The sequence below is a fragment of the Schistocerca cancellata genome, chromosome 5 (genome assembly GCF_023864275.1).
Source record: "Schistocerca cancellata isolate TAMUIC-IGC-003103 chromosome 5, iqSchCanc2.1, whole genome shotgun sequence".
Lineage (NCBI taxonomy): Eukaryota > Metazoa > Arthropoda > Insecta > Orthoptera > Acrididae > Schistocerca > Schistocerca cancellata.
This window is the reverse complement of record NC_064630.1, coordinates 326,235,422-326,260,541: the sequence shown is the minus strand read 5'-3', so window position 1 is coordinate 326,260,541 and position 25,120 is coordinate 326,235,422. Positions and strand designations below refer to the sequence as shown.

At 43.4% G+C, this 25,120-nt stretch overlaps 1 protein-coding gene across 7 annotated transcripts in view; it reads left to right on the top strand.

Annotated features, from left to right (window-relative positions):
• Positions 1-25,120, top strand: part of LOC126188175 (protein NDRG3) — a 491,060-nt gene that overhangs the window by 122,872 nt on the left and 343,068 nt on the right. For 4 of the 7 annotated variants that reach the window (XM_049929691.1, XM_049929690.1, XM_049929689.1 and 1 more), the window contains exon 2: positions 19,247-19,475. The exons of the other annotated variants lie outside the window; for them this stretch is intronic. In XM_049929691.1, coding sequence (XP_049785648.1) covers positions 19,264-19,475 — 212 coding nt within the window. In that variant the 5' untranslated portion in view covers positions 19,247-19,263. The remainder of the gene's footprint in view (positions 1-19,246; positions 19,476-25,120) is intronic. 7 annotated transcript variants of the gene reach the window in all.

The window sequence follows — 25,120 nt, the reverse complement described above, 5'->3', positions numbered from 1 at the left end:
GAATTAAAGCGAAAACATCCATCTCTATTTATAAGGTTACTTGCTAATTTAATTTCAACTGCTTGCTTAAAACACTATCCCAGTAGCTGGAAGTACATGCGAAATTCTTTCACTGTCGATAACTCCTGACGTCGGTCATCTTTGTGCGGTGGCGCTAATGTTCTCTCTCTCTCTCTCTCTCTCTCTCTCCCTCCCTCTCTCTGTCTCTGTCTCTCTCTCTCTCTCTCTCTCTCTCTCTCTGTGTGTGTGTGTGTGTGTGTGTGTGTGTGTGTGTGTGTATTACCTTTCCGCAATTGCATTGTAAACTGTGGTTTAAATTCACTTGCATACCGCTTAGTTGCTGCAGTTTTGCCTTGCAAATGACTTGATTCGCGTCTGTCGAAATATCGGCGATTGTAGACGACGTCACTAGGCTGCATTCTCGTTAGTTTTATGAACACGAATGTAGAATGTTACTAACGTCTGTTCTATTCAAAAAGCGTCACGAGCTTGCAAATAGATTTGTAGGCATTACTTTCAGCACGCCCTCGTACCTAACTGCTGGCGTAGTAAACGCGAGCGAGAACATCATACCACACACGTCAACAATTTGAAGTAACATCACTGCCGAAGTGGCAGCTGATGAATATGGAACGTTGTTCTTATTCATGTCTACTACGACATCGGTTGCGTATTAAAATGACACGGATGCATATTTGCGTAGACCCACACAGGACGACAGTATAAAATTACGGTGATAGCGATCGCGTAATAGGCATGACACATATGTGTAACAGCCTGGCTGGAGAATAGAATTTTCTTTTAATAAATTTGTAGTTGTCGTGCCTATTATCAAAAATCACTTCTTACATTTATCAGACATATTATTTGCCCACTATGCTGTTCGGTACAGGAGATCACCGCATTTGAATGATCGTAAGGGATTCCAAAAAACATGGACAAAATTTCCACGTGGTGTGATGAGTGGCAACTGTCTTTGAATATGGATAAATGTATGTTAATGTCTATAACAAAGAGAGAGTGGGACAGTATCCGGTTACAAGCACATTGGTGAACACCTTGACCGTGTCACATTATGTCGTATATGTAGTTAGAGTAATACTAAGAAATTATATGAAATGGGACTATTATATCAAGTTAGTATTAGGAAAGGTGAATCGGAGATTTAGATTACTGGAAGGAATCTGGGAAGGTGCTGTATGTCTGTAAAAGAAATCGCACACAGGCCTGTAGCGTCGACAGTACTACAGTATTGTTCCAGCATTAGGGGTCCTTATCAAGTAGGCGTGATGGGACAAATTGAGAGAGAGGGGCTACTAGGGTCGTAACAAGAGGATATAACCAAGATGAAAGTGAAACTGAAATGCTCGAGGAGCTCATATGGTACTCCTTGGAAGAAAGATGTCAGTCCAAAAGATTCGAGACTGGATTAATAAAAAAAAGAGAATTTTAGACAATGATTTTAATGCTTCACGTGTTTTACCAGGTGGTTATAAATAAACTGACTGTGTTCCGAGTGCTGCAGTGTATACATCACAAGTCGGTGAAACATTATTCGTTAGTCGGGGTACTGGCAGAGTGTGTTGAAGGGAATAATAGTTCCACTTTCTGCTCCAGGTACTGTAAGCAGTCAGAATGTGGTGTCGGTGCAGGGAAATGGGAGGAACGATGAAACAAATAACGATGGTCCTGGGGCACGTTTATTAGGATATGGCCAACAAGTTACAACATGTGTTCAGTATGGTCTCCTGACTCAGCAACATGTTGCATCTCGAACACGGCATGGTCGACAGTTGCTTGCAGCATATCCGGCGCAATCAGAGCGGTATGTCATTGTATGCTGTGTTTCGGATCAGCAAGAGCCCGAGTACGTCCCTGATAGGCAAGGTCTTTGAGATATCTCCACACCCAGAAGTCACATGATTTAGGTTGGCTGATCTGGAAGGCCCCATATCTTAAAATTGGCTAGAGATGATGCGGTCATTACTGAAGGTTTCTCGAAGCAAATCGTTCACCTTAAACCGACATGCTGTGTTGTCCCATCTTGCATGGAAACAGTACTGTGAACACAGTTGCGTCCTTTCAAAGGTAAAATCGTGATGCACAAGGATGTCTAGATGTCACTATATCTACGCCTAACAGGCCTGCGAGGTGTCATATCCTCGAAGAAAAACGAACCGAGAACGGAGGAGCTTGTGAAACCACATCACACAGTCACATAAGCTGAGTGCAGTGGGTGTTCCTGCACAACATGTGGCGGAGTAGAACCGCATATGCTATCGTTCTGTGCAGAATAACACGCGCTTCGTTCATCCAAAGAGTGCGCTACATGCCATACATTTCCATGCGTGCCAAAAAAACTAAGGGCAAAGTCACTTCTTTATAGCTTGAGACTTTATTTGCGGCACATTTTGAATCTTAGCGATACCAATGTAAAATACGCCGCAAAATCTTTTGAATTGTTGATCAGGAGGAAGAGAATTCCTGTGACTTAGCTCGGGCACTGACTGTAGAATTTGAGGCATTTGCTGCACTCTCTGTTATAGCTGCAGCAACTTTATCAACTACTACCAAGGAAATGGGCCTCCTTCCTCTCCCTGCTGAATAACTAATTCACTTGTTCCTTCAAATTTCTTTATCATATTTTTAGAGCATTTATTGACATGAGGCCTCTTCACAGCTGTTTCTGTCAGCGATATTCTCACAATGCAGCGTTGCTATTGCCGCCATTCTGATGAAACAACTTTACCAGCAGAGCACAATCTTTCTTCTCAATAGCCATCGTGTTTTGCACCGAAAGCTTGACCTTCTTAAACCTTTAGACACAGTCACTTCACAAAAGAAAACAACACCCGTCACTAAGCTGTGGTTGCCCCACCTACAAGGTTGTCTGCCCTTAGAACAGCACAAGCGTACGCACCAACAGCTAGTTCTGAGAGAAATGCGATTAATGTTTCACTAAGGGGCGTATGCGCCCAAAGCTAGGTTTGGAGAACAATGCGATTAAAGGTTTACTGCGCTTTATTAACAGAATAGACAAAGACATTAAGAAGTTTTCAGATGTGAACTTATAAAGTATGATTGTAAAATGTTTTTTGACAGATATTCAAGGTTTCCTAACACTAATATCATCATCATTGTTATTTACGTAAAGGTGCATTCTTGCGTGTGATAGCCGAAACTGTTTTCCTGTGACGTTAACATTTTGCAAGAATTGATCTAAAATTAATGATTCGTGCTAGTATTAAAAGACACACAATAAAACATATTGAATAAACCAATGAATGTGAAGGAATTCGTAATCATATTTAAGTGTAGTGCACCGAAGACGACTAAGTGCTGGTCCTGTTTGGGTTGTGTTGTGAGGAACCATGAGTATGTCAGTAACTCAGTGTCATCATCCACTGCTGCCTGTTCTTCTCCCTCTGGTGTGTGATATGTTTTCTTGATCAGTAAATATACATGTGAAGTATGCATTATGAAGTGAGCGAAGATCTGCAAGTTTGTCTGGTGAAATACGACAGGTTTAGTGTACTTATTCGGTAGGCTGACTGCAGAAAGATTGAAATTATGATCGTAGCTCTTCAAACGTCCTTTTTGCCGTTGAACTTAGTAAGGTTCTCGGCTGTATGTAGGTTCAATGCCAAATCCGATTTTGTAATTGTTGGAGAAAACAAAAACTCTTCTCTATGAAAACTTGGTTCCCGGAACTTGCCGCTTCGTTATGTGCTGTTGCAAAATTCCTCCATCTTTTAAATGGTCTCTCGTTACCATAATCACATCAAAATAATTCTGCACTCTGCAAATTATTGTTTGTTGGCCATACTGAACCCCGGCAAATACTTCTCCTAAAATACAATTCTGTATTCCCAAAACCAAGATAAGAGTGCCCAGGAACTATGAAGACATGTTCAGTTGTTGAGAAGCGGTATGCATGGATGTATCTGAAACATGTCAGAATCATGTTCATGCTTTTGTTCTCGCCATTACAGTTATCGCTGAAAATACGTAATGTCTTTACTTCTGGTGATATTTTACTTTCGGTGCGGTGCATGAGGCAACTTGCAGTTTCAGCAGAGCCTCGTTTCCCAATACTTTCATTGCAAACTTACATTGAAGCTGTTCTGTCCTTTATATTGTGGATACCAAATTATAAGTGCATAATTTCCTCTTGTAAAATTGGATTCCACAATTTGAGTGTGGGGTTGCATGTCTAGGACAAGAGTAGCAACTGCTAGATCTTTGTTATCAGCCATTTGTTTGAACAGTGTTTGGGTCATCATAGCCCTGCGTTCATGCAAACTCTTCCTGTTTTAATTCTGTTGTTTGTTGGGAATCGATGTCTTGTCTCAATGTCTCCAGTTGTCGCTTTGTTTTGTCACAGTAGTCACAGGAGTAGTAAATCCAAGATTAAATTCTATGTCAAAGATGTGACGGTAAAATGAAACAGAAACTAGACGATCTTCAGCATGGTTTTCAACAATAGAGTCACAGTAAGCCTTGTACATATTGGAAATATTTAAATCAGAGGTTAAGTATCTCCTGTGGACTTCAGGCTCAGCTGTAGTGGCTGGATAAGGCAGGGAAACTGTTAATATGTGCCTTTGCTTTGTCTCTGTTTGAATCAGGTATTCTTAATATCTTTTCCTGATTCACACGATGATCTACGTCAGTGGTTCCAGTTCCTGTAACATTGTCACGAGCAGTACGCAGTCGATTTTCACTCATACCTTGTGCGTCGCCAAAAGCAACTGCGCAGACGTTGTAATTATTATTTCCAAGAATCACTTCATAATCTGCTGTGTGTAATCTACGAGAAGAGCTGTCTTTTACAAGCGATATTTTTACATCCACACTTGTAATTAGTTTATTTAAATAACTATTCTGCATGTAGCAATCCCTATGTCCGAAAGTGTTTGAAATATTTCATCCATTTTATCTTGACCCAGTTTCTCAAAACAACCACACCGACAAGCATGCCCTAGTTCTTTGGCCTTCTGTCTTCTACTTGGCCACGTTCATTTTCCATTGGTGTTGCTGTTTCGCAGAGGTTTCTAGGATGACTTACATGACGAGACGTATAACTTGTTGTACCTAACAAAAGTACCAATACATCATTACGCTAAATGCACTAAAGGTTTGTTGAATGGTATCATCATTACACAATATCGCTTAAGATGCACAGTACTACATGTACTCATTAACCCTTAATCCGAGAGATAAAAGCCACCAGATTGCATGTTACAAATGTCTTCACACGCAGCAGACTGAACTCGACAGATATCCGGCCCCGGTCGGCAGGCTGGCTCATACGCCTGTGCTATTCTTGAGATTCAACTGCAGCCGGTCAGGTTGTAGTCAAATGCTTCTGTTCAATTCACATTTAGGCGGATACGCTTCTGCTGTTCATCAGATGCCCATTCTGCACATTCTCCTTCTGTGCCATGTAAGAAACTTAGATGGTTCATATTAGTAAAACCACGTCCCGTCACCCATGATTGATTTTTGCAGAAAATAATTTTCCGCGATTTTCTTTACAATTAAGTCGCTACAGGGCTCCAGGGGTCGTTGTTTTGTTCGGGAGTGAAGATGTGCACACACGTTTTTCCTTTTCCAAATGTTCCGGAGAATGTCTTGAACACTTGATTTAGAGATACTCAGTTCGATACTCCATTGCGACATAACAACGTAGGCATACTGCCATCACACGCCCGCTACTTAACACTGTCTGCTCAGAGCTGACTGGTCGAAGTCATATCATATTTTGCAGTTTTGACCTCAAGTGACCACCATAGTTACTGAGCTGATATTGCTTCTACGCCAAGAATAATATTCGTCTCCGAAAGGGCGATGTAGATATATAAATTTGGAGATCCTGTGTCCGCATCCTTAGCTGAGTAGTCAGCGCGTCTGACTGCCACGCTGTGGCCCCGGGTCCGATTCCCGGCCGGGTCGGATATTTTCTCCGCTCGGGGGCTGCGTATTGTGTTGTCCTCATCATTTGATCATCATCGAAACACAAGTCGCCCGATATGAAACGACTTGCAACTTGCCAGTCGAACTTCCCCAGGTGCGGACTCCCGGCTATGAATGCCATACGATCAGGTGATCTGTATTCGAAAAAGACTGTGCGTCCATTATGCTGCCACAGTCGTCTGTTTCGCGTAGTGGTCATGAGAATAAGAGAAATTAGGGCACAGACAGAGGCAAACTTTTTTCCTTCCCTCAGCACGTGAATGGAATGCGGAGTACGTTATATAGATGTAGATCCAGATGATTAGTTAGTGATTTCCTCTTACTTCTCCGAATTTGTGTCCGGGTTTGCAACTTTTGCGTCACGCGGTTCTATAGTGTATCAAGGAGCGATGCGAGTCCCGTTGAGCAAATCTGTTATTAATCCGGGTGCCGGTATTGGGTAAGGAGAAGTGGGCGTCGGCTTTCTAGGAAACGCGACGCCGCACCGGCGTTAGTCATCGTTACGGTCTGCGGAGGAGCGGGCGGCTGATTGAGTCGCCCGCAGGCGAAAGCTGCTGCGGCTGGCCTCGGCGGCGCGCAAGCAGAGCTGTCTGTGGGAGAGGTCGCGTTGATCCCTGTTCAACTGCAACACTCACAAGAGTAGATCGGTTCTGTGCTTGTTCCCACACCTTTCTTTTTTCCGGAGCCACACTTCCGGTATGATAAATACCGACGGTACCTGTGGTCTTATTGCACGGCTTGAGATCTTCGCTTTGAATGTAGGGAACAGTTAACATCGTTCGTTAGCTATTGGTTGTGTTATGCATTACTGGGTCAGGTGAGGCCTCAGAAGGAAGTGAACACTGGTGTCCCAGGGTTTTGTTGGGAGGTACACAAATGGCAGTCGTTATTTGTGGACGTTGTGTTTAATCAAGCACATGCAATTGGAAGCCTGAATGAAGTGCAAGATTCAGGGGCGGTCTGTCTGATAAAAAAAAAAAGACGGACTTACAGTCGTGTTGCTGCAGATGCTAATGCCTCTCCGTGTGTCGTCCATAGGTTGTGGACATGCTACAGCGAGACAGGTCATTAGACAAGGCGAGTTGGACAAGGTCGCCGACGCGTTAAAACCTCATCTGGAGACTGTTAATTGGTCATCTCTGCGTTGCGACTTCGGATGTTGCCAGAGCAGTGCAAAACGATCTCAGAAGGGCCACTGGAGCCGTTAGGGTCCGATCAGACTGTAATGAAAAGGTTATGAGAAAGGATCTTACGACACAGACGTCCCGTGGGAGTAACCCGCTTGACGTGACATCTTGCCGCTCGCCTTCATTTCTGCCGTTCGGATGTCAACTGGCAACTTCGTCACTGGCGCAAATGAGTGCAGATATCTTCTGAAGCAAGGTGATGGCTGTGTTCGTATGGGGAGACCCGTGGTGAGCGGTGACTGGCAAATGTTGACCAGGAAACGGACAGATTTCCAAGGCTCTGTGATGTTTCGGGGAGACTTCAGTGTTGACAGCCAAACGAATCTTGTCGTTGTCCATGGTCGCTCTGTCGTCAGGCAGTACATAGAGCTAATCCTATTGGAACATGTGCTGGCTGCTGCATACGGCGGTGGCCCTGAAATCGTTCTAATGCCAGGGCCCATGTGGAGAGCGTCAGCAGGGATGTCTTGCGAAACCTGGACATTAAAGTAATGGAATGGCCGGCGGTGACACCCGACCTAAACCCCATTGTGCATTTGTGGGACTTGCTTGGCAGATTATTAACACAGGGCGACCTACGTATACTTACACGGAGCATGCCACATAGGTGTCAGGCAGTGTCAAACGCTCACGGAGGGCTTGCACCTTATCGAAGCTCTCAAAGTGCAATGAAAAACATCCAGAATGACGGTATGAATGATTTTTTTCCACTTTGTTTTCAACATCTGTCGGACGTTTCAGTTCTTTTTATGCAAACGTTCGAGGATTAGTGATGTTTTGTCAAGTACTTAAGTTGTGAAGTTAAAGTATAATTTCGCAACGTACCCAGTCCTCAATTGTTGCCCAACGGAGTATGGCAGACAGTCAGGTTCTTACACTTATTTTCAATAGTGTACTTTGTCGGGAGGGCTTACGTGCTGAAACACGGAGTAATGCTTCCGAGGTGTACAGTGCTTTACAGTAACAGCTTAGTAAGAGTGTGGCTAAGCAACGGTGCAGGGGTAGTTAGAAGGTGTGTGGTTTGCAACGGGCCGGCCATTAACATCGGGATGCTAAGCACTGCGGGGGCTCCGCACGGGGCGCCTAGTGCAGTCTCAAAGTCCGACCTCCTTCTTTATAGGGCGACGCAGGGGCGCCCAGTTGTTTAGAGAAAGCCTGGTGACGCTTTTGGCAGCGTTTCCGCGTAGGGGAGCAATACGTGACAGCGCACACGCCCTAACCTACTCCATAAGCGGGACTGCTGCCGCCTCTACACACCCAGTGTGCAATGGAGAGGATCCGACAACAATCCCATCTACGTATAGGGTGTGTAATATTTAAAGCGAAAACGGGCGTGGGTGAAGGCATACAATAATAGAACTAAAAACTTTCCAGTGAGCTCAAATTTCACCCTTGGCCTACCTTCAGCACTTCACACGAAACAATTTACTGCATACTCAGACTATTAAAAGACGTTATACGAGACATGTTCAGAAAGTAATTGTACGAGATTTTTATATATTTTTAGAAAAAGTATAGTTGGAAAGAATATTACAGGATATTTTCGATACACTTGTTGAATATTTTCCACTTACTCGCCATCCCGTTCAGTGCATGTGGTGAGCCGTGGCACAAGCTTCTTTGTGTCCTCCTCGGAGAACTTACTCGCTTCCTTATCCTACTTCTTGACTTTTTTGTGCACCTGCTCGTCGGTTGAAAATTTAATTCCATTCGTGTGTGCCTTCAGGGAGGTGAAAAGATGATATTCTGAAGGCGCAAAGTCAGGGGAATACGGGGATGGTTCAAAAATCACAACCAAATAAGTCCAAGAGCGCCTTGGTGGCCAAGGCTGCGTGAGAACGGGTTTGTCGTGCAACAAGCTCACTCCTCTCGTCGCCATTCCCCTCCTTTTGTTCTGAATGCTTCTTTGGAGTTCTTTCCTTTCATTCTCAGTGCTCCGTTTGAGTCGTTTTTAGGGTTTCACAATATCGTTATGCATTGATGGTCTCCAACTGAGGCAGAAATTCGATCAAAATGATTCTTTTTCCGCCCCAAAACACTGACGCCATGATTTTTTTGCCCGAAATTGTGGTTATGAATTTTTTGCCGATGGAGAATTGGTGTCACGCCACCATGATTTTCTTTTTGTTCGTCTCACGTATGTAATGAGCTACGCACGTTTCATCTCCAGTCACAATAGAGCTAAGAAAATCCCCACCTTCTAATTCAAGTTGTTGAAGAAACTCGCGGGCGCTATTGACCCGACTTTTCTTGTCCTGCGCTATCAGTTGTTGTGGGACCTATCATGCGCACAGTTTACGATATCCCAGCGTTTCTGTGAATGTCTCGTGTAACGGAGTTCTGTAGAGTTTTCCAAAACATAGCAGAAATTTCATCCACTGTCAATCGGCGGTCTTCACGAACTGTTTCTTTGACATACTAGAAGTACAGCTCCCCCAAAAAGTACTGTACGGGAACACGCAGAGAACTGATCTCTTGTGACACTTGAGTAACTTGAGTAGCTTGAGTGTTGCAGCTGGACAAGGACCAGTTGCGGTTTGCACTAACTCATCAGTCAGAATGGAAGATCCTTCACTCCTATTTTCGCTATGTCATCTGTTCTGCCGCCACTAAAATCCGTACCCCACTTAAACAACTCGTACTGCTCGTACCACTTCCGCCGTAAACCGTTTTGATTGGCGAAATAATTTCTGTTGGTGTTATCCCTTCCGCGACTAGGAAACGTATCACAGCACGTGGCTCGCACTCGGCTGGATTTCTTGCCGACGTCTTTCACGCAACTGGACACTACAACGTGAGTTTACGTATTACCGTGTTCTCACAATGCTCGTTCTTGTCAGGGGGTCCGCCGCTACTACCAACAACGAACAAGAAACCACAGGCTGTTATGGTCACAGTACTCTTAGTTTCTGAACATGCCTCATACAACGATTCGTCCTCGCATTTGGGTGCAATATTGTGCTCTTAACCTACGTTTCTAGCATTTGTAGACTTAGAGAAAGCTTTTGACAATGTTGACTGGAACACTCTCTTTCAAATTCTGAAGGTGGCAGGGGTAAAATACAGAGAGCGAAAGGCTATTTACAATTTGTACAGAAACCAGATGGCAGTTATAAGAGTTGAGGGGCATGAAAGGGAAGCAGCGGTTGGGAAGGGAGTGAGACAGGATTGTAGCCTCTCCCCGATGTTATTCAATCTGTATATTGAGCAAGCAGTGAAGGAAACAAAAGAAAAATTCGGAGTAGGTATTTAAATCCATGGAGAAGAAATAAAAACTTTGAGGTTTGCCGATGACACTGTAATTCTGTCAGAGACAGCAAAGGACTTGGAAGAGCAGTTGAACGGAATGGATAGTGTCTTGAAAGGAGGATATAAGATGAACATCAACAAAAGCATAACGAAGATAATGGAATGTAATCGAATTAAGTCGGGTGATGCTGAGGGAATTACATTAGCAAACGAGACACTTAAAGTAATAAAGGAGTTTTGCTATTTGGGGAGCAAAATAACTGATTATGGTCGAAGTAGAGAGGATATAAAATGTAGACTGGCAATGGCAAGGAAAGCGTTTTTGAAGAAGAGAAATTTGTTAACATCGAGTATAGATTTAAGTGTCAGGAAGTCGTTTCTGAAAGTATTTGTATGGAGTGTAGCAATGTATGGAAGTGAAACATGGACGATAAATAGTTTGGACAAGAAGAGAATAGAAGCTTTCGAAATGTGGTGCTACAGAAGAATGCTGAAGACTAGATGGGTAGATCACATAACTAATGAGGAGGTATTGAATAGAATAGGGGAGAAGAGGAGTTTGTGGCACAACTTGACAAGAAGACGGGGGACCAGTTGGTAGGGCATGTTCTGAGGCATCAAGGGATCACAAATTTAGCATTGGAGGGCAGCGTGGAGGGTAAAAATCGTAGAGGGAGACCAAGAGATGAATACACCAAGCAGGTTCAGAAGGATGTAGGTTGCAGTAGTTACTGGGAGATGAAGAAGCTTGCACCGGATAGAGTAGCATGGAGAGCTGCATCAAACCAGTCTCAGGACTGAAGACCGCAACAACAACAACATTATTGTGCTCTTCTCTGCAATTTCTTTACAGTACTGCAGGACCATCCCGTAAATCTTGACAAGATTGTACAAATCGTAGATCCGGTCCCTAAACCTTATCAATGGGAGTGCTACACGTTTCACGACTCCATACTGAAAAATCCAGAGCATTAAGGTCAGGTGTTCTTGGAGGGTAAGGTACGGGCTCAGCGCGACCTATCCATCTTGGACCATATTGGCGCGTTCATTTTTAATTCGCCTGATTAGCGTAGATGGCTGCCATTCGCAGGACCCGGGTTCGACTCCCGGTACTGTGAAGCATTTTTCGTTGTTGGGAGGACTGGTACAGGTTGCAGTCAGCCTCGTGATGCCAGTTGAGAAACTATTAGAAGGAGAAATAGTGGCTCCACGGTCTGGGAAGCTGGCAAAACGTACAGAAGAGAGGTGTGATGACCATATGCCTCTCGATACTGGTAGACATCCCCCTGGGCATTCAAGGCACTGGAGAGGAGATGCCATCTTACATCAATACAAAACTTTGCCTGTGCGTCATTACGTATGTAACACATTTCCAAATCATAATTTGAGCCTAATTATATGGGGACTTAATCGAGAAACTTACTTTCAAATTTATGTATACTAACTAGAACAGTATTTCATACGGGTAAACAAGCACATATTCGCAATTACCTTGCAGATGCTCACTTGCAGATCCGTGTTTTCTGGAACATTTCTACTTCTGTTGTAGTATAATTTCAGTCGTGTCAGCTTTCGGTATTAATTATGATACAGCTTGTAGAATCTGCAAACGGCTCTACGGCGTATACCAGTATTATTTTCCGCTGCTTCCCCGTTTCTATTTGTGAACACTTTCTCTATCTCGAAGCCAAAATTTACGGTTTTTTTAATTTTTGGGCCTTTATCCAAAATGTGTGAGCAAGTAATGTTTTGTGACTTGTTTTGGCATATCCGCTCTCCGAATGTTTCGAGTAAGCTATTACGTGATATAACTTTACGGTCGCGTCGCCCATTGGAATTTGTTGAACATGTATGTCCGTGACAGATCGTGAACTCCTCAGAAATCTTTATGTTATTCTGTTAATCAATATTGATAATGGTCTCAGATAGACAAAAAGTTGTCAGACATCCTTTATGGGTGATTTACCCTTTCTTAAATTTCTTCCAGTAAATATGTATATCCCGGAGGCAGTAGTTCTCGATGACCCTGTTGCAGACATTTCAGCAGTGTACTGTACAGGGCAGACTTCGTTGTTGACATTGGTTTACTGACCGCCTGCAAGCGTTAACGTTAGCGCTCCTGTAATTATCAGCTTTTTAGCTGTGAAACTTTTTTTATGCGTGTCCGTTTCGCGTCTCAAACAGATTATGGTTTCCAGCGATCTTTCTGTTTCATCTGCGCAGATTTTACAGATCTCGCCTATTGGCGACAATTTTTTTAGCAACGCGGTTTGCATGCGGGTGTCGCATTGCAGTCGCCAAGAATACATAGTAGAAAAACAGATGATTCGGTACAGTGGATCTAGACTGTCGAGTACGTATCAGGTTAACAGAGGCAACTAGATTTCTGAACGAATGGCTCTTGTCCCCAGAACTGTTACCGAAGGAAGAAATAAGGCAAATGAAAAGAAATGATCGTAAAAAGGGTATTAATGGCTAATATCATTTAGACATTCGCTATTGCTTGCCTTAAGAGCTGAAGGTCCTCTAGTAGGCGTTGCGCGTCGTACAGCCCACATTACCGTTTGTACTGACACGTTTATCGTTTGGTTTCGTGAAGAAGACAGCAAAAATTACTCGACTTTTCGTTTCTCCTCAATATAAAATTTTCAGTAAAATATATCCAACTTCGGTTCAGAGCCTCGCAGACGCTTTTGTTTCTGTTTATAAGAAAGAAATCAACAGTATTCATGTTTTTCCTGTTTTGGTCGAGTAGCCCTGTGTAGCATATTGTCGTTTAGCCACTGTTTAGGTCTTCCATTCATTTCTCGTTTAACATTCCATTAAATTCGCAGTTAGCGTTGTAGCGCTTGTAACTAGAAACTTACTAGGGCTTTTAGAGCTATGTTTTGATCAATGTTTCCAGTCTTTTCTTACTACTGCGGAAAGAGGAGGCTAATTCACTTGACAGCCGAATACCCTCTCGTAAACATAGGAACTAATAGATGCCACTGTTGCTATTTCTACTGGCGCTGCAGTCCGGAACCGCGGGACTGCTACGGTCGCAGGTTCGAATCCTGCCTCGGGCATGGGTGTGTGTGATGTTCTTAGGTTAGTTAGGTTTAAGTAGTTCTAAGTTCTAGGGGACTTATGACCTAAGATGTTGAGTCCCATAGTGCTCAGAGCCATTTTTTTGCTAATTCTAATGAATACTCAAGGCTTATAAAAGGAAGAGTTGACATCGGGATTGTTAAAGATGGCGAAATATATTGGAAGAGTCTGTCTTAGCACTGTTACAGAAAACATGCACGCATTTCCTCGAAGTGGAACCATAAAAAACCAATAATAATACGGCCGGAGAGGAAATTACCGCCGCCCACCGCGAATACGGACCCAATGACGTCAACACGGTGTCTTTCCTCTCGTTTCAGATCATTAGAAATGACCATAACTATACGAAAAGGAAAGGAAATATCACATGTATTCTACACAAGCCGCATCACTATTTGGTGGAGGGGACTTCAGGGAACACAGTTTTCCCCCCTTCCTAGTTACATTCGCGGATGGCGCGTGGGGAGAATGATTGACGATAGGCCTCCGTATCATGAGCGCTAAGTGATTTCTTTGTCTCGTCGTAGTCATTTCGCGAGATCTGTGTGGGAGGAAGTAACATGGTGCCTGACTTCGAACGTACACGGTCCCAGAATTTCGGCAGTAAATCTCTGTAATACAGATCGTCTCTTGTTGCCTCTGCCATGCGAGTTCGCTGAGCATCTCTCTAAGGCTCTTAGTTATACCTTCTCTTCTCTTTTCTCTCTCTCTCTCTCTCTCTCTCTCTCTCCTATTATTTCAACATAGTGTTTAGAATAATAAACAATGCTCAAGAGTCAGTTGAACAATTGTTTTGTAAGCCACTTAGTTCTTGCATGAATGACTTTTGCTTAAGATTCCCTCCGTGAATATGAGCCGTGCTTCTGCTTTTCGTGCCAACACCGCAACAGATACATGCCTGAACATAAACACAGGTGTTAGTGACCACGAACGGCACCAGTCCAATGTTCTCAACACGTTGGACGTGTCAGTAGTCGCCAGAACGCTGTTCTATGTGGTATATAGTGCATTATGTCGGAGCTAAGTGAATTCGGACGTGAGCAAATTGGTGGTAGTCTCGTAACCAAGGTATCCAAAGTGTTTGGTGTTTAAAAAAGCAGATTTACACCGCATACAAGGAAAGCGAGAAAACATTGTCCTCTAAGTCAAAACGCTGACGAAAGTGGATGCTGAGCGATCATGATGGACGGTCATTGAAGAGGTTTGTGACGAGAAATGAGAGGACGACAGCTGCAAAAGTCACTGCATAACTGAATGTACGAAACCTGTCAGCACCAATACAACATGAAGGGAGCTCCATAAGCGGGGAATTGCTGGGCGAACTAGAATTCCAAAACCACTCATAAACGTTGCAATTATCCGTAAGAGGAAAACGCAGTGCCGAAGCCATAAAACCTCAACTCTGGAGCGACGGAAGAAAGTCATTTTCTCGGATGAGTCTTGTTTCCAACTTCTGGCCGAGTTTACGTTCGAAGAGTGAAATATGGCTGGGATTCTGTGATGATTTAGGCGAACATATCGTGGTATTCAACGGGCCCAATCGTTATTATGTAAGGTTTGATTATTGCCAAGGTTTATATATGCTCATTTTGGCTCATCAGTTCCATCCCAGGGTACAGTGTTTGATCCCCAAAGGTGGTGCTGTGTTCCAAGGCGACAGGATTCCCGTTCTTAACGCTCACATGGTCCATGATCGGTTTTGTGAGCACGAGGATGAGCTGTGAGCTGTCCCATCTATCCTGGCCAACAGTCGCCAGATCTCAGTATTATTGAGCCTTTGTGGTCAACTTTGGAAAGAAGGATGCGTGATCGCTACACACCTCCCATCATCGATACCTGAGCTTGCCACTATTTTGCAGGAATAATTGTGGAAGATTCCCTTAAAAACCATACAGGACCTGTATTTATCCATCCAGAGCTGATTTGAATGCCAATGACTTTCCTATATCGCATTAGGTATGGTAATATGGTTTGTGTTTTTGCCCACCCTCCTCGGGTACGACGTTTGTATTGCATTCATACGTGTCCTAAACAGAGGCTACCCACTAAATGCGAAGCACTGATGCAGATTTTACGCGTTACGAAGGACGAATACATATTAATTTTGAATAAAATACTATCTGTGGAATGGGGAGGACGACGGTTCAATCCCGCGTCCGGCCATCCTGATTTAGGTTTTCCGTGATTTCCCTAAATCACTTCAGGCAAATGCCGGGATGGTTCCTCTGAAAGGGCACGGCCGACTTCCTTCCCAATCCTTCCCTAATCCGATGAGACCGATGACCACGCTGTCTGGTCTCCTTCCCCAAACCAACCAACCTATCTGTGGAATGTCAGCATGGGTAGACAATAACAATAAACGAATATAAGGGAAGTTTTGGAGTCATGTGGCCTGACCACGATGTCCTCTGCTTAACGATACAGGTATCTCTCCCCTGCCGCAGTCAGAATTCGACATCCCCCCCCCCCCTTACAGTCCTATTTAAACTAGCTGAAATTCGACATCTAATGGGCTAGTCTGCTTCCGCCACCAGTATACCAATAGGAGCTCCCACTGTGATGTCAGTTTCACTGTGCAAAGCATTGTCTTTGCCATTGTCTTGATTGGGGACACTATAAAAATCAGTAGCATACGTTAATTACAGAATTTTTACATGATTTTTGCAAGAGATACACGCTTTAAAATTAATATCTGTGACGAGTTAGAAGCAGGCTATGTTGAGGGGGGGGGGGAGGCGGGGGGGGGGGGAGGAGGAACATGCAGCAGTTGCTAGAAACTTGTACAAGCAAATGCAATGCGTTTCGCAACTTTTGAAAACAAATGTTGGCGAACGAGATAGTCTGGTAATCAACGAAATGAAAGTATTTCAGTGACGTCAACAGTTTTGGAGAGATAGTGCGATAAGTTTGAAGATGTTTCGCTGAAAGAAAAATATCACGTGTTTTAAAAGAATTTCGTTGGCCCTAATTAAAATTAGAGGTGTGACCTTTTAGAGATATTACAGAAGTTTATACCGTACGTGATTTTTGTACGAGTCAATGTCCTTAAACCGATTTTCTGTCGTCTTGAAGCGCTGTTGCTGCTGGGTGCAGATAGTGCAACGTCGTATCTTTGAAACTTAAAACGTCAGATGCCAATTATAGTGCAGCAGCAAGCTCACATTTCTGTGTAGCGGCTGTGGGCTGGGGTTGGGGTGACATGTCGGGATGGCATTGTGTTTGCGCGCGACTGGGCTTCTAGGTCGAGGTGCGAATGTAGGTGAAGAGGCGACCCGGGTGGAGCAGCTGTCGTGTTCCGTTGTGTCACGACCAGCCAAGAGCTCTCCCTTCGATTCGTACCTTCGGTAGTATGAAGCGCGACTGTCATGTACTTCGGCAGATCTCCTACTAGTCGCTAAAGGGGTGCGGTGATCAGTAATACCTCTGTCGATCTGTTGTTAATGATGTAGCTGTCCTGTTAAATAAGAAGCATTTTCTTAATGGCTGCTTTTGTGGTCTACTGATTAGCATTACTGGCTTATGACGCGGAGATCACAGATTTGACTACCAAAAACCACCTCAGTATTTTTTTCTGTGGTGAAAAATGTTGGAACGGAATACATCTAGCCTTGTGAGGCTAAATAAAGATCTTCTTGATCAAATAAGCAGCGAAACTGACATGTAAGCCGCTGAAGTGATATCAACTCGAAAAGTTAAGAGCCAGACGACATTTATAACTCCTTGATGTTCTGCAAAATACATAGTGTTCGGGTTATATATATGTAATAACTTGAGGGGCAATTGAGATAATTATTGGTGGTTTGTTTCTACAAATATGGTAGCTCAGAAAGTTTTCTGCATTTGCTCGCGGCACCGCGCACGCATGCGCGTAACTGCTTTGTTCAAGTAAACGCTGGTCAGTAGCCATGTGGAGCATAACAGAAGGTCTTCTGTGTGCTTTCTCTCGCGGAACTAAAGTCCATTACTCAGGTACAACGTAATATTCGGCGTGAGACATTCCCACGTAAAAAATCAAGAAATGTTTGCTTTTGATATCGGGGCACCATGCCAAGCACGCAGTTCCTCCCAGCGGAGCCCGCCTAAGTCAAGCAAGCAAGTGTACCAGACATCAGTTCGTGATCTACCAGATCTGCCTCATCACATTTGTGCAGCTACCGCAAATGTTACGCCTGTAATGATGCGAAACATTTCGAGAGAAGAGGAATAGAGATTAGCTGTCTGTCGCGCCAACAGTGGGGCCCGTATCGACGAGTATTAGGCCTGTAAGAAATAGCCTGACGGCTTGGCCGATGGCAGATGTGATTGCGTGCGAATGGAGGCTAGGACCCCGGAATTAGTAGCAATTTTTTAAAATAAAATTAGTAATAAAAGTTTATTAAACACACAGTTAATTCAACACCCGGCCAGATAGTCGCCGCTTCCGGTATTCGAACAGGTGCGTAGGCCCCGGATCGAACCATCCAGCGGATTAACGACCAAGGGCTGCGTGCTGGCATGCTTGTATGTGGTTTTCAGGCGGTTTCCCACATCCCAGTAGGCGAATACCGTGCTGGTACCCAAGTGCCATTCACGTACACAATTCCCAAACATGTCGAAAACGTCCGCGCACTTTCACGTGGCTACACTATACACAGACAGTTCGGGTACACATATTCCCTCCCGGCAGGGTGGGAGGGATTAGGGGGGGGGGGTAACGGGACGGCGACAGGAAGCACATCAGGTCATCCCTTAAATTCACCAACCAACCCCGCGTAGATGCGGGCAAAGCCTCGTTCGTCCGGCTGCTGCGGCTGCTGCTGCTGCTGCTGCTTTCTTCCCAGATCCTGGTGCACTTTGTTGTTGCGTCTTGATTTTGAGAGGAGAAAACGAAAGATGAATAGTAAAAAAGAAAAAAAGTATCTGTGAACGCAATTCGGGCTCCGCGCCGTAGATTTTCCTTGAAAACGTCAGAATAAAATCACAACTGTCTTGTATTAATCTATAATGTCAATTTATGGATGTCCATCTTATTGCACGGACGAGGGACGTCAGCTGATGGTATATAATACCTGTGGTGGTACTCTTTCTTATATAATCTGTAATTTGTCAGTCTCTTGTCCGCCTCAATAGCTGAGTCACCAGCATGGCAGAATAACGGTATATACAGGTAATTCGTAACAAAAACACGCCTGTGCTGGTACGGTGACGTCATAGGGAAACAAATAGTGGGCGACAAATGCATATAGACATGATATACCCTTTGAGGCCTGAGCCATTCGTTATGTATTATTAGTCTGATAGTTACTAGCGACTCAAATCTGAAGGTATTTTGTCACACAAGAAAGTTCGACAGATGAGCGAATAGACGTGTTCACATCCATAAAAGCAGTGTAGCTGTGGAGCTTGACGTGGTCCTCAGTCGAAGTGATGGACGGAAGGGGTGGCGGGGAGGAAGGGGCTTGTTAAAGACACTGTAAGATGTAGGCTCCCCCCCCCTCCCCCCCCCTCATTCTTAAACGGCATCTCCCGCCTGAGCCGCCGTAGTGAATCACGCGGCGCTCGCCTCCGGCATTGGTGAGGCGCCCCCGCAACCAGTTCCCTCTCGTCTTTCCGTCCCTGGCGGCCGCAGCGCCGCGACCTGTTCCCGTTCACACCAGACTCGCAGCGCCGCTTGCCGCGTGCACGCCGCCGCCTGGCTAACTGGCTCGTGTTTCTGTTTGCCTGCTGTGCACGGCTCGCCTCGCCTCTCCACTTGGCACTCTCAGCGACTCCGCTGGCCGACATGCCGACTGGGCTAGGGGCGTCCTACAGGTCGCTATCCGACGACGTGTACAAGACGACGACTGTGGCCGAGAACAGGTTCAGCGTGCTAGAGTCTGTGAAGAAGGCGTTCAGCCTGGCGGGCGCGGGTTCGGGCCCGCGGCGCTCCGAGCCGCTGCTGTCCGCGCAGGTGCACGGCCAGCCGCAGCCGCACGCCGCCGCCCAGCACGCCAGGTAACACACCCTCTCTTTCTCGCCTACTAACGAGCCAAGAACGCGCGCCTCCGGTACAAGTAAGTATTCCTGTTTGTGGCATCACACGCAAACTCTTGTCAACTTCCTCGTTGCCGTAATTCTCATCAGCTGCTTTAATAGCTATAGTTCGGTTTAAATTAGTCGGCTCGACTGCTTCCGCCACTAGTTACCATTGATAGAAGCAGAAGCAACTTTATGTGTGCCCCAGGGAAGCATGTTGGAACTCTTCTTGCTGATGCTGTAAATTAATGACGGTAAGACTTGTAACCCCAGACATTCCGCATATGATGCAATTGTCTACAGAGTGATCAAAAAGTCCCATTCGCGTGTCCAAATATTAATAGAAGGTCGCATTGTATTAATGTGGGATCATGACAGAGGACAACTTTGAGATGGTATTACTATTGTTTATTCCTGAGAGTATGTGTGTGCACCATCGTTTTAATACGAGTACGATTTTCTTCTGTGTACAACGGGAAATTCTCCTCGACATTGTTGGTGTGAGTGCAGTAAATGCGTGTCCGACGGCATCCTCGAGATCCACTGTCTCGTAACATGTCGCAATAGCTTCCTTTTTAAATGAAACCCCCATAATGCTTGTCGCAATATGACAGATCGGGACTTTGGGGCGGCGACTCAAAAGGAGCAGACATATGAACAGAACTGCATCTAATCCATTTGGAAATACCTCATTGAGATAGTCTCACCGGCTGTAGCATACTTGGCTGGTGCTCCATCCTGCTGGAACCGTTTGTGAACGATCGGCCCCGAGTCTTGCAGGTGTGAAAAAACTAATCACTTTACGTGGTGCAGTACCCCAATGTGTCTCACAGTACCATCAAATAAATAAGAACCTACCAAATGAGTTGCAGACATTGCAGCATAGATAATGACATGTGGTGGATTGTGTTCAAGCTCTTCATAAATGTGTGTGTTTTATTTACTCCAGAGATAAATTTCTCACTTTTGCACTCTGATAAATTTCACACTCGTCCGAGAAAAACACTTTCCCCCTGGAAGCGAGGGTTGTAAAGACATTAAGCATTTGCCCCCCAAGCCTGATAACGTTTTTGCATGTTATCACTCACTTCATCTACAAAGGTTTAAATGCCTTAAACTTCAAATCATTCTTCATATGTTTTTTATAATGTCCAATATGGAGCTTCCGATTCCTGTTACCTCTTACAAACGGACTTTAGGCGAACATTTGGTAGATACCACAGCCTCTACACATGTTTCCAGTCATGTTTGTGGTCGTCGTGAGTGAGGCTTGTCTTTTATGTAACCAGATGTAATGAGCTATTTCGCCCACTGTAAAACTGTTGGCTCTTCTTGGAAAGATTTCTGTAAAACTTAACAGGAAAATGATGCTGAATATCTGTCATTGATTTTCCTGTGTAGGATCATTAGTGAGACCATGTGCTCATTACGATATGTTCCTCCATGGTGTAAGTATGTTGTTTCTTATTGTTGAAGATGCTGATTTACATAAATCAGCACCTTCAACAATAAGAAACTACAATTCATTAACATCTATGTAATTACAAACACTCCTGTTGGAAGAACATCCGCAACTGAGCATTATAGCAGAGGTTGAAAATACCGCTTCAGTTGTAAATTTCTGTATTCTCACATGACCGGTTTTGGACTCTTATAAGCCCATCCTCCAGTGTTGTAGCTGTGCTGTAGTCCCCGAGCGCCGCATGTACCAGATGCGGTGTGCTGCCTATATGTGCAGAACAGGGACTCATATAGGCCATAGAGGCTTTGTGATCACTCTGCATAATGAAGTAGGAAAAGCCGCGCAAGTATCCAGTTTAGGTTCGATAAGATTTGAAAGTGATACAAAAATTGACAACTTGTTTAGAATATATAGAAATGTAAAATCGTGCTCATTACAAAAGAAAAAAAACTCGGTATCCTATGACCACATCAATTACGTACTGTTCGTGCAAGTGAACTCTTGTAATACCTGAGTGTGACAATACATAGAGGTATGAAAGGGAATGATCCCATCAGCTAAACTGTAACTAAGACAAGTGGCAGGCATTGCATTTTTCCAGTACCCTGCCAGTCAGTGTACGAAGGAGAATTCTTGTGTATCACTCATGTGTCCATCTTAAAATATTTTTAAATTGAATGAAACATACATCATATATGAATTATAGCGAATTTTGGATGTGCACACAAATGACGATGGGTTTCTTTGATTAACAGGAGAGTGCCAATTCAGGTTTTTCAAAATTTTTGTGACACTCATGCTATTTATGTAGATGCTAACTATCCCATGAAAGTCTTAATTAAAAAGTTTAACAATTGGTATTAGGTGAAAAATCCAAGACCTATTCTTCAGCTAACTGCATATAGCCCCCATAGGAATCATGAAGACAAGATTAGACTAAATGGCAGATATTTATTAATTTACCATAGACAAAGATACGTACACTATAAAATGCTTGCATATTGCAGATGAATTTACGTACTGTTTCAGGTCTTCATAGTCCATTCCATATGAGAGAATTCACAGTATTGTGGTCAGCCTTTCATTTGATGTTGCAACTTCTCGTGTAATTTTACCCCATTTTTAAATAGATGTTGGTGTGAAAGATAGTTGGTTTAAATAAGTCTCTCTATTGTTACTGAAGTAATTCTATCTTTCATGCTGATAAAACTTCAAATACAGGGTAACTTAATATGAGCTTAAACTTTTCATTTGATTAAGCCATCTTTACAACTCCAGTAATGTTTCGTGTCTCCTTTTTTTTGTTTTTCCACATCATAACAGCAAAGCACATAGTGGACCAAACTCCACATAATATTTGAAGCATAAACAAGTGCTTGTACAAGTGTGCTTGGACTTTGTGAAGGCGAAGGAGATTTGTGGAGGTTTCCACAAAATGCTGGCTTGGGCATGCTTTCCTGCTTTGTTACATTTGTTGCCACCATATTTGGCTTGAGGTACCAGACCTAGTACCCCAAAATTTTAAGAATCAGTATCACGAAATGTCAGATCTTTAGTACAAGGCAGGAGATTTTTGTGTGGTTATTCATTTTTTAAACGTGGCCTCAGCTTTATGCTTTCTCAAATGAGTGATTCCATTCATGATCTCGTCTGCAAAAGATCCATCCATGAGAGCAATAAACAGCATACTAAGATTACAGCCACAAACTTTCTTAGTTGTGGTGTAGATGGCTCCGAGGGAATGTTTTCAGACTGCTACCAACTAAGACTTCTTCTCATTGAAGAAGCACTGTCACTGACTGCATGAAAGACCATAAGTTTTTCTTCTTCATCTACTCTACACCTTCTCTCGCATATTTTGTCATCCATTTATGTTATATTCACCAGTTTTTAACTATTGCAAGGTATCCTGAAAGAGTAACATCTTTCACATCTAAATCTATTCTGCAAACCACTGTGTAGTGCAAGGCAGAGGGTATGTCTCATTGGACTAAATAATTATGGTTTATTCCCTCTCCATTCACATGTGAAGCATGGGAAGAATAATTGTTTAAATGCCCATGTGTGTGCTGTTATTAATCTAATCGTGCCCTCATGGTCCCTATATGAGTGATACAAAGGGGATTTAGCATATTCGTAGAGTCATAATTTAAAACCATCTCTTGAAACTTTGTACGTATGCTTCCTCGGATTGGTAAATGTCTATCTTAAAGAGTCTTCCAGTTAAGTTTCTTGAGAATCTCTCTATCTGCCTCCCACGGGTCTCAAAAGACTGTGACTATTCATGCTGCCCATCCCCTGCTGGTACTATTTGGTATGGGTCCGACACACTTGAGCAGTATTCTAGGATGGGTTGCACAAGTGATTTGTAAGCAATCTTCTTTGTGGACTTACTGCATTTCCTCAGTATTCTGTAAATAAACCAAACTCCATCACGTGCTTTACTAATGACTGGGCCTATATGATCATTCTATTTCATATCCCTACAGAGTGTTACACCTAGGTGTTTCTATGAGTTGGCCAATTCCAACTGTGATTCATTCATACCATAGTTATAGGATAATAATTTTTTTGTTTTGTGAAGTGCACTGTTTTACACTTTCAACATTTAAAGCAATTACCTCCCCCCATGAACCATGGACCTTGCCGTTGGTGGGGAGGCTTGCGTGCCTCAGCGATACAGATGGCCGTACCGTAGGTGCAACCACAACTGAGGGGTATCTGTTGAGAGGCCAGACAAATGTGTGGTTCCTGAAGAGGGGCAGCAGCCTTTTCAGTAGATTCAGGGGCAACAGTCTGGATGATTGACTGACCTGGCCTTGCAACATTAACCAAAATAGCCTTGCTGTGCTGGTACTTTGAACGGCTGAAAGCAAGGGGAAACTACGGCCGTAATTTTTCCCGAGGGCATGTTGCATCAAACCAGTCTCAGGACTGAAGACCACAACAACAACAACAACAACCAATTGTTGCACCACTTTGAAATTTTATCAGTATCTGACGGAATATTTATGCCGCTTCTTTCAGACACTACAGCACTACAGATAATTGCATCATCTACAAAAAAGATGGTACTAGTAATACTGTCTACCAGGTCATTGATATACAACATGAGCAGCAAGGCTTCCAGCGCACTTCCTAGCAGCACATCTGTTTCTAAATCTGTTGCATCTTTTGATTATAACTTTTCCATTAGATGAGTTAGTCCCCCTTTTTACGAATTTCGGATACTCTATTCTACCACCTCTTGTTTTTTGTTTCCTTTCCATGGTTAGTGCTCATCTCACATCCCACCCATAATTCAAAATGGCACACAAAATAATTAGTCTTTTTGTTTTGAAATGTCCAAAGCTTTGGTGATGAAAAGCAAATACAAAAAATAATCTCTTACTGTCACACCATTTTCACAGTTAATACTTACAGTAAAATACACCTCTCCATATGTTCTCATATTCGTATTATGTCACCTGTTCTCTGCACCTTTAATCACCATGTATGGAATACCACATTGTGCATTTTATCTGCAGTTATAGTTATTGAGACATCCTTCATGTTAATCATCTTCAAAAAAGTACAGCCACATATCAGTTAAGTAGCCAATTAATTAACTACTGAAACTGGGGATGGTTGACCCTTTGTAAACTTTGGACAAATTTTCATTTGTGATGAACTGTCCAAATTAGATTCTTTTACCCTTTAAAGCAGTAAGAACAAAAATAATTTTACAGGCGACTTACATTTTAGATTTGTACATGTTGTGCAACAACCTAATTATTTGATATCTACTGTCTTCCGTATGCCAAAAAATTTTCTCCTTGCATTCTTGAGAGTATTAAGCATGTAGAGAACACCTAGTATTTCATGCATTATCACTTCACAAAAACCTGTAGATATCTTGAACTACTTATATTTTATAAGATATTACCTTCATCTGTTGGCACCATTGATGTGTGAAACTTGCTGTTTCTCTTTTTAAGTACCCAGTGACTTCCTTGTAGTTGAACACATTCCATAGTTCATCAGCACAGTGACTAAAGTACATTTTAACTAATTGTAGTTACGTGCAAAAGTCTGATTTGCCATATAGGTCCTTACTTAATCCTCAATCCATTGCAGTCTTGCTATGACAGAAAGTTAGAGCTGAACAGCTTACTAAGAGTGC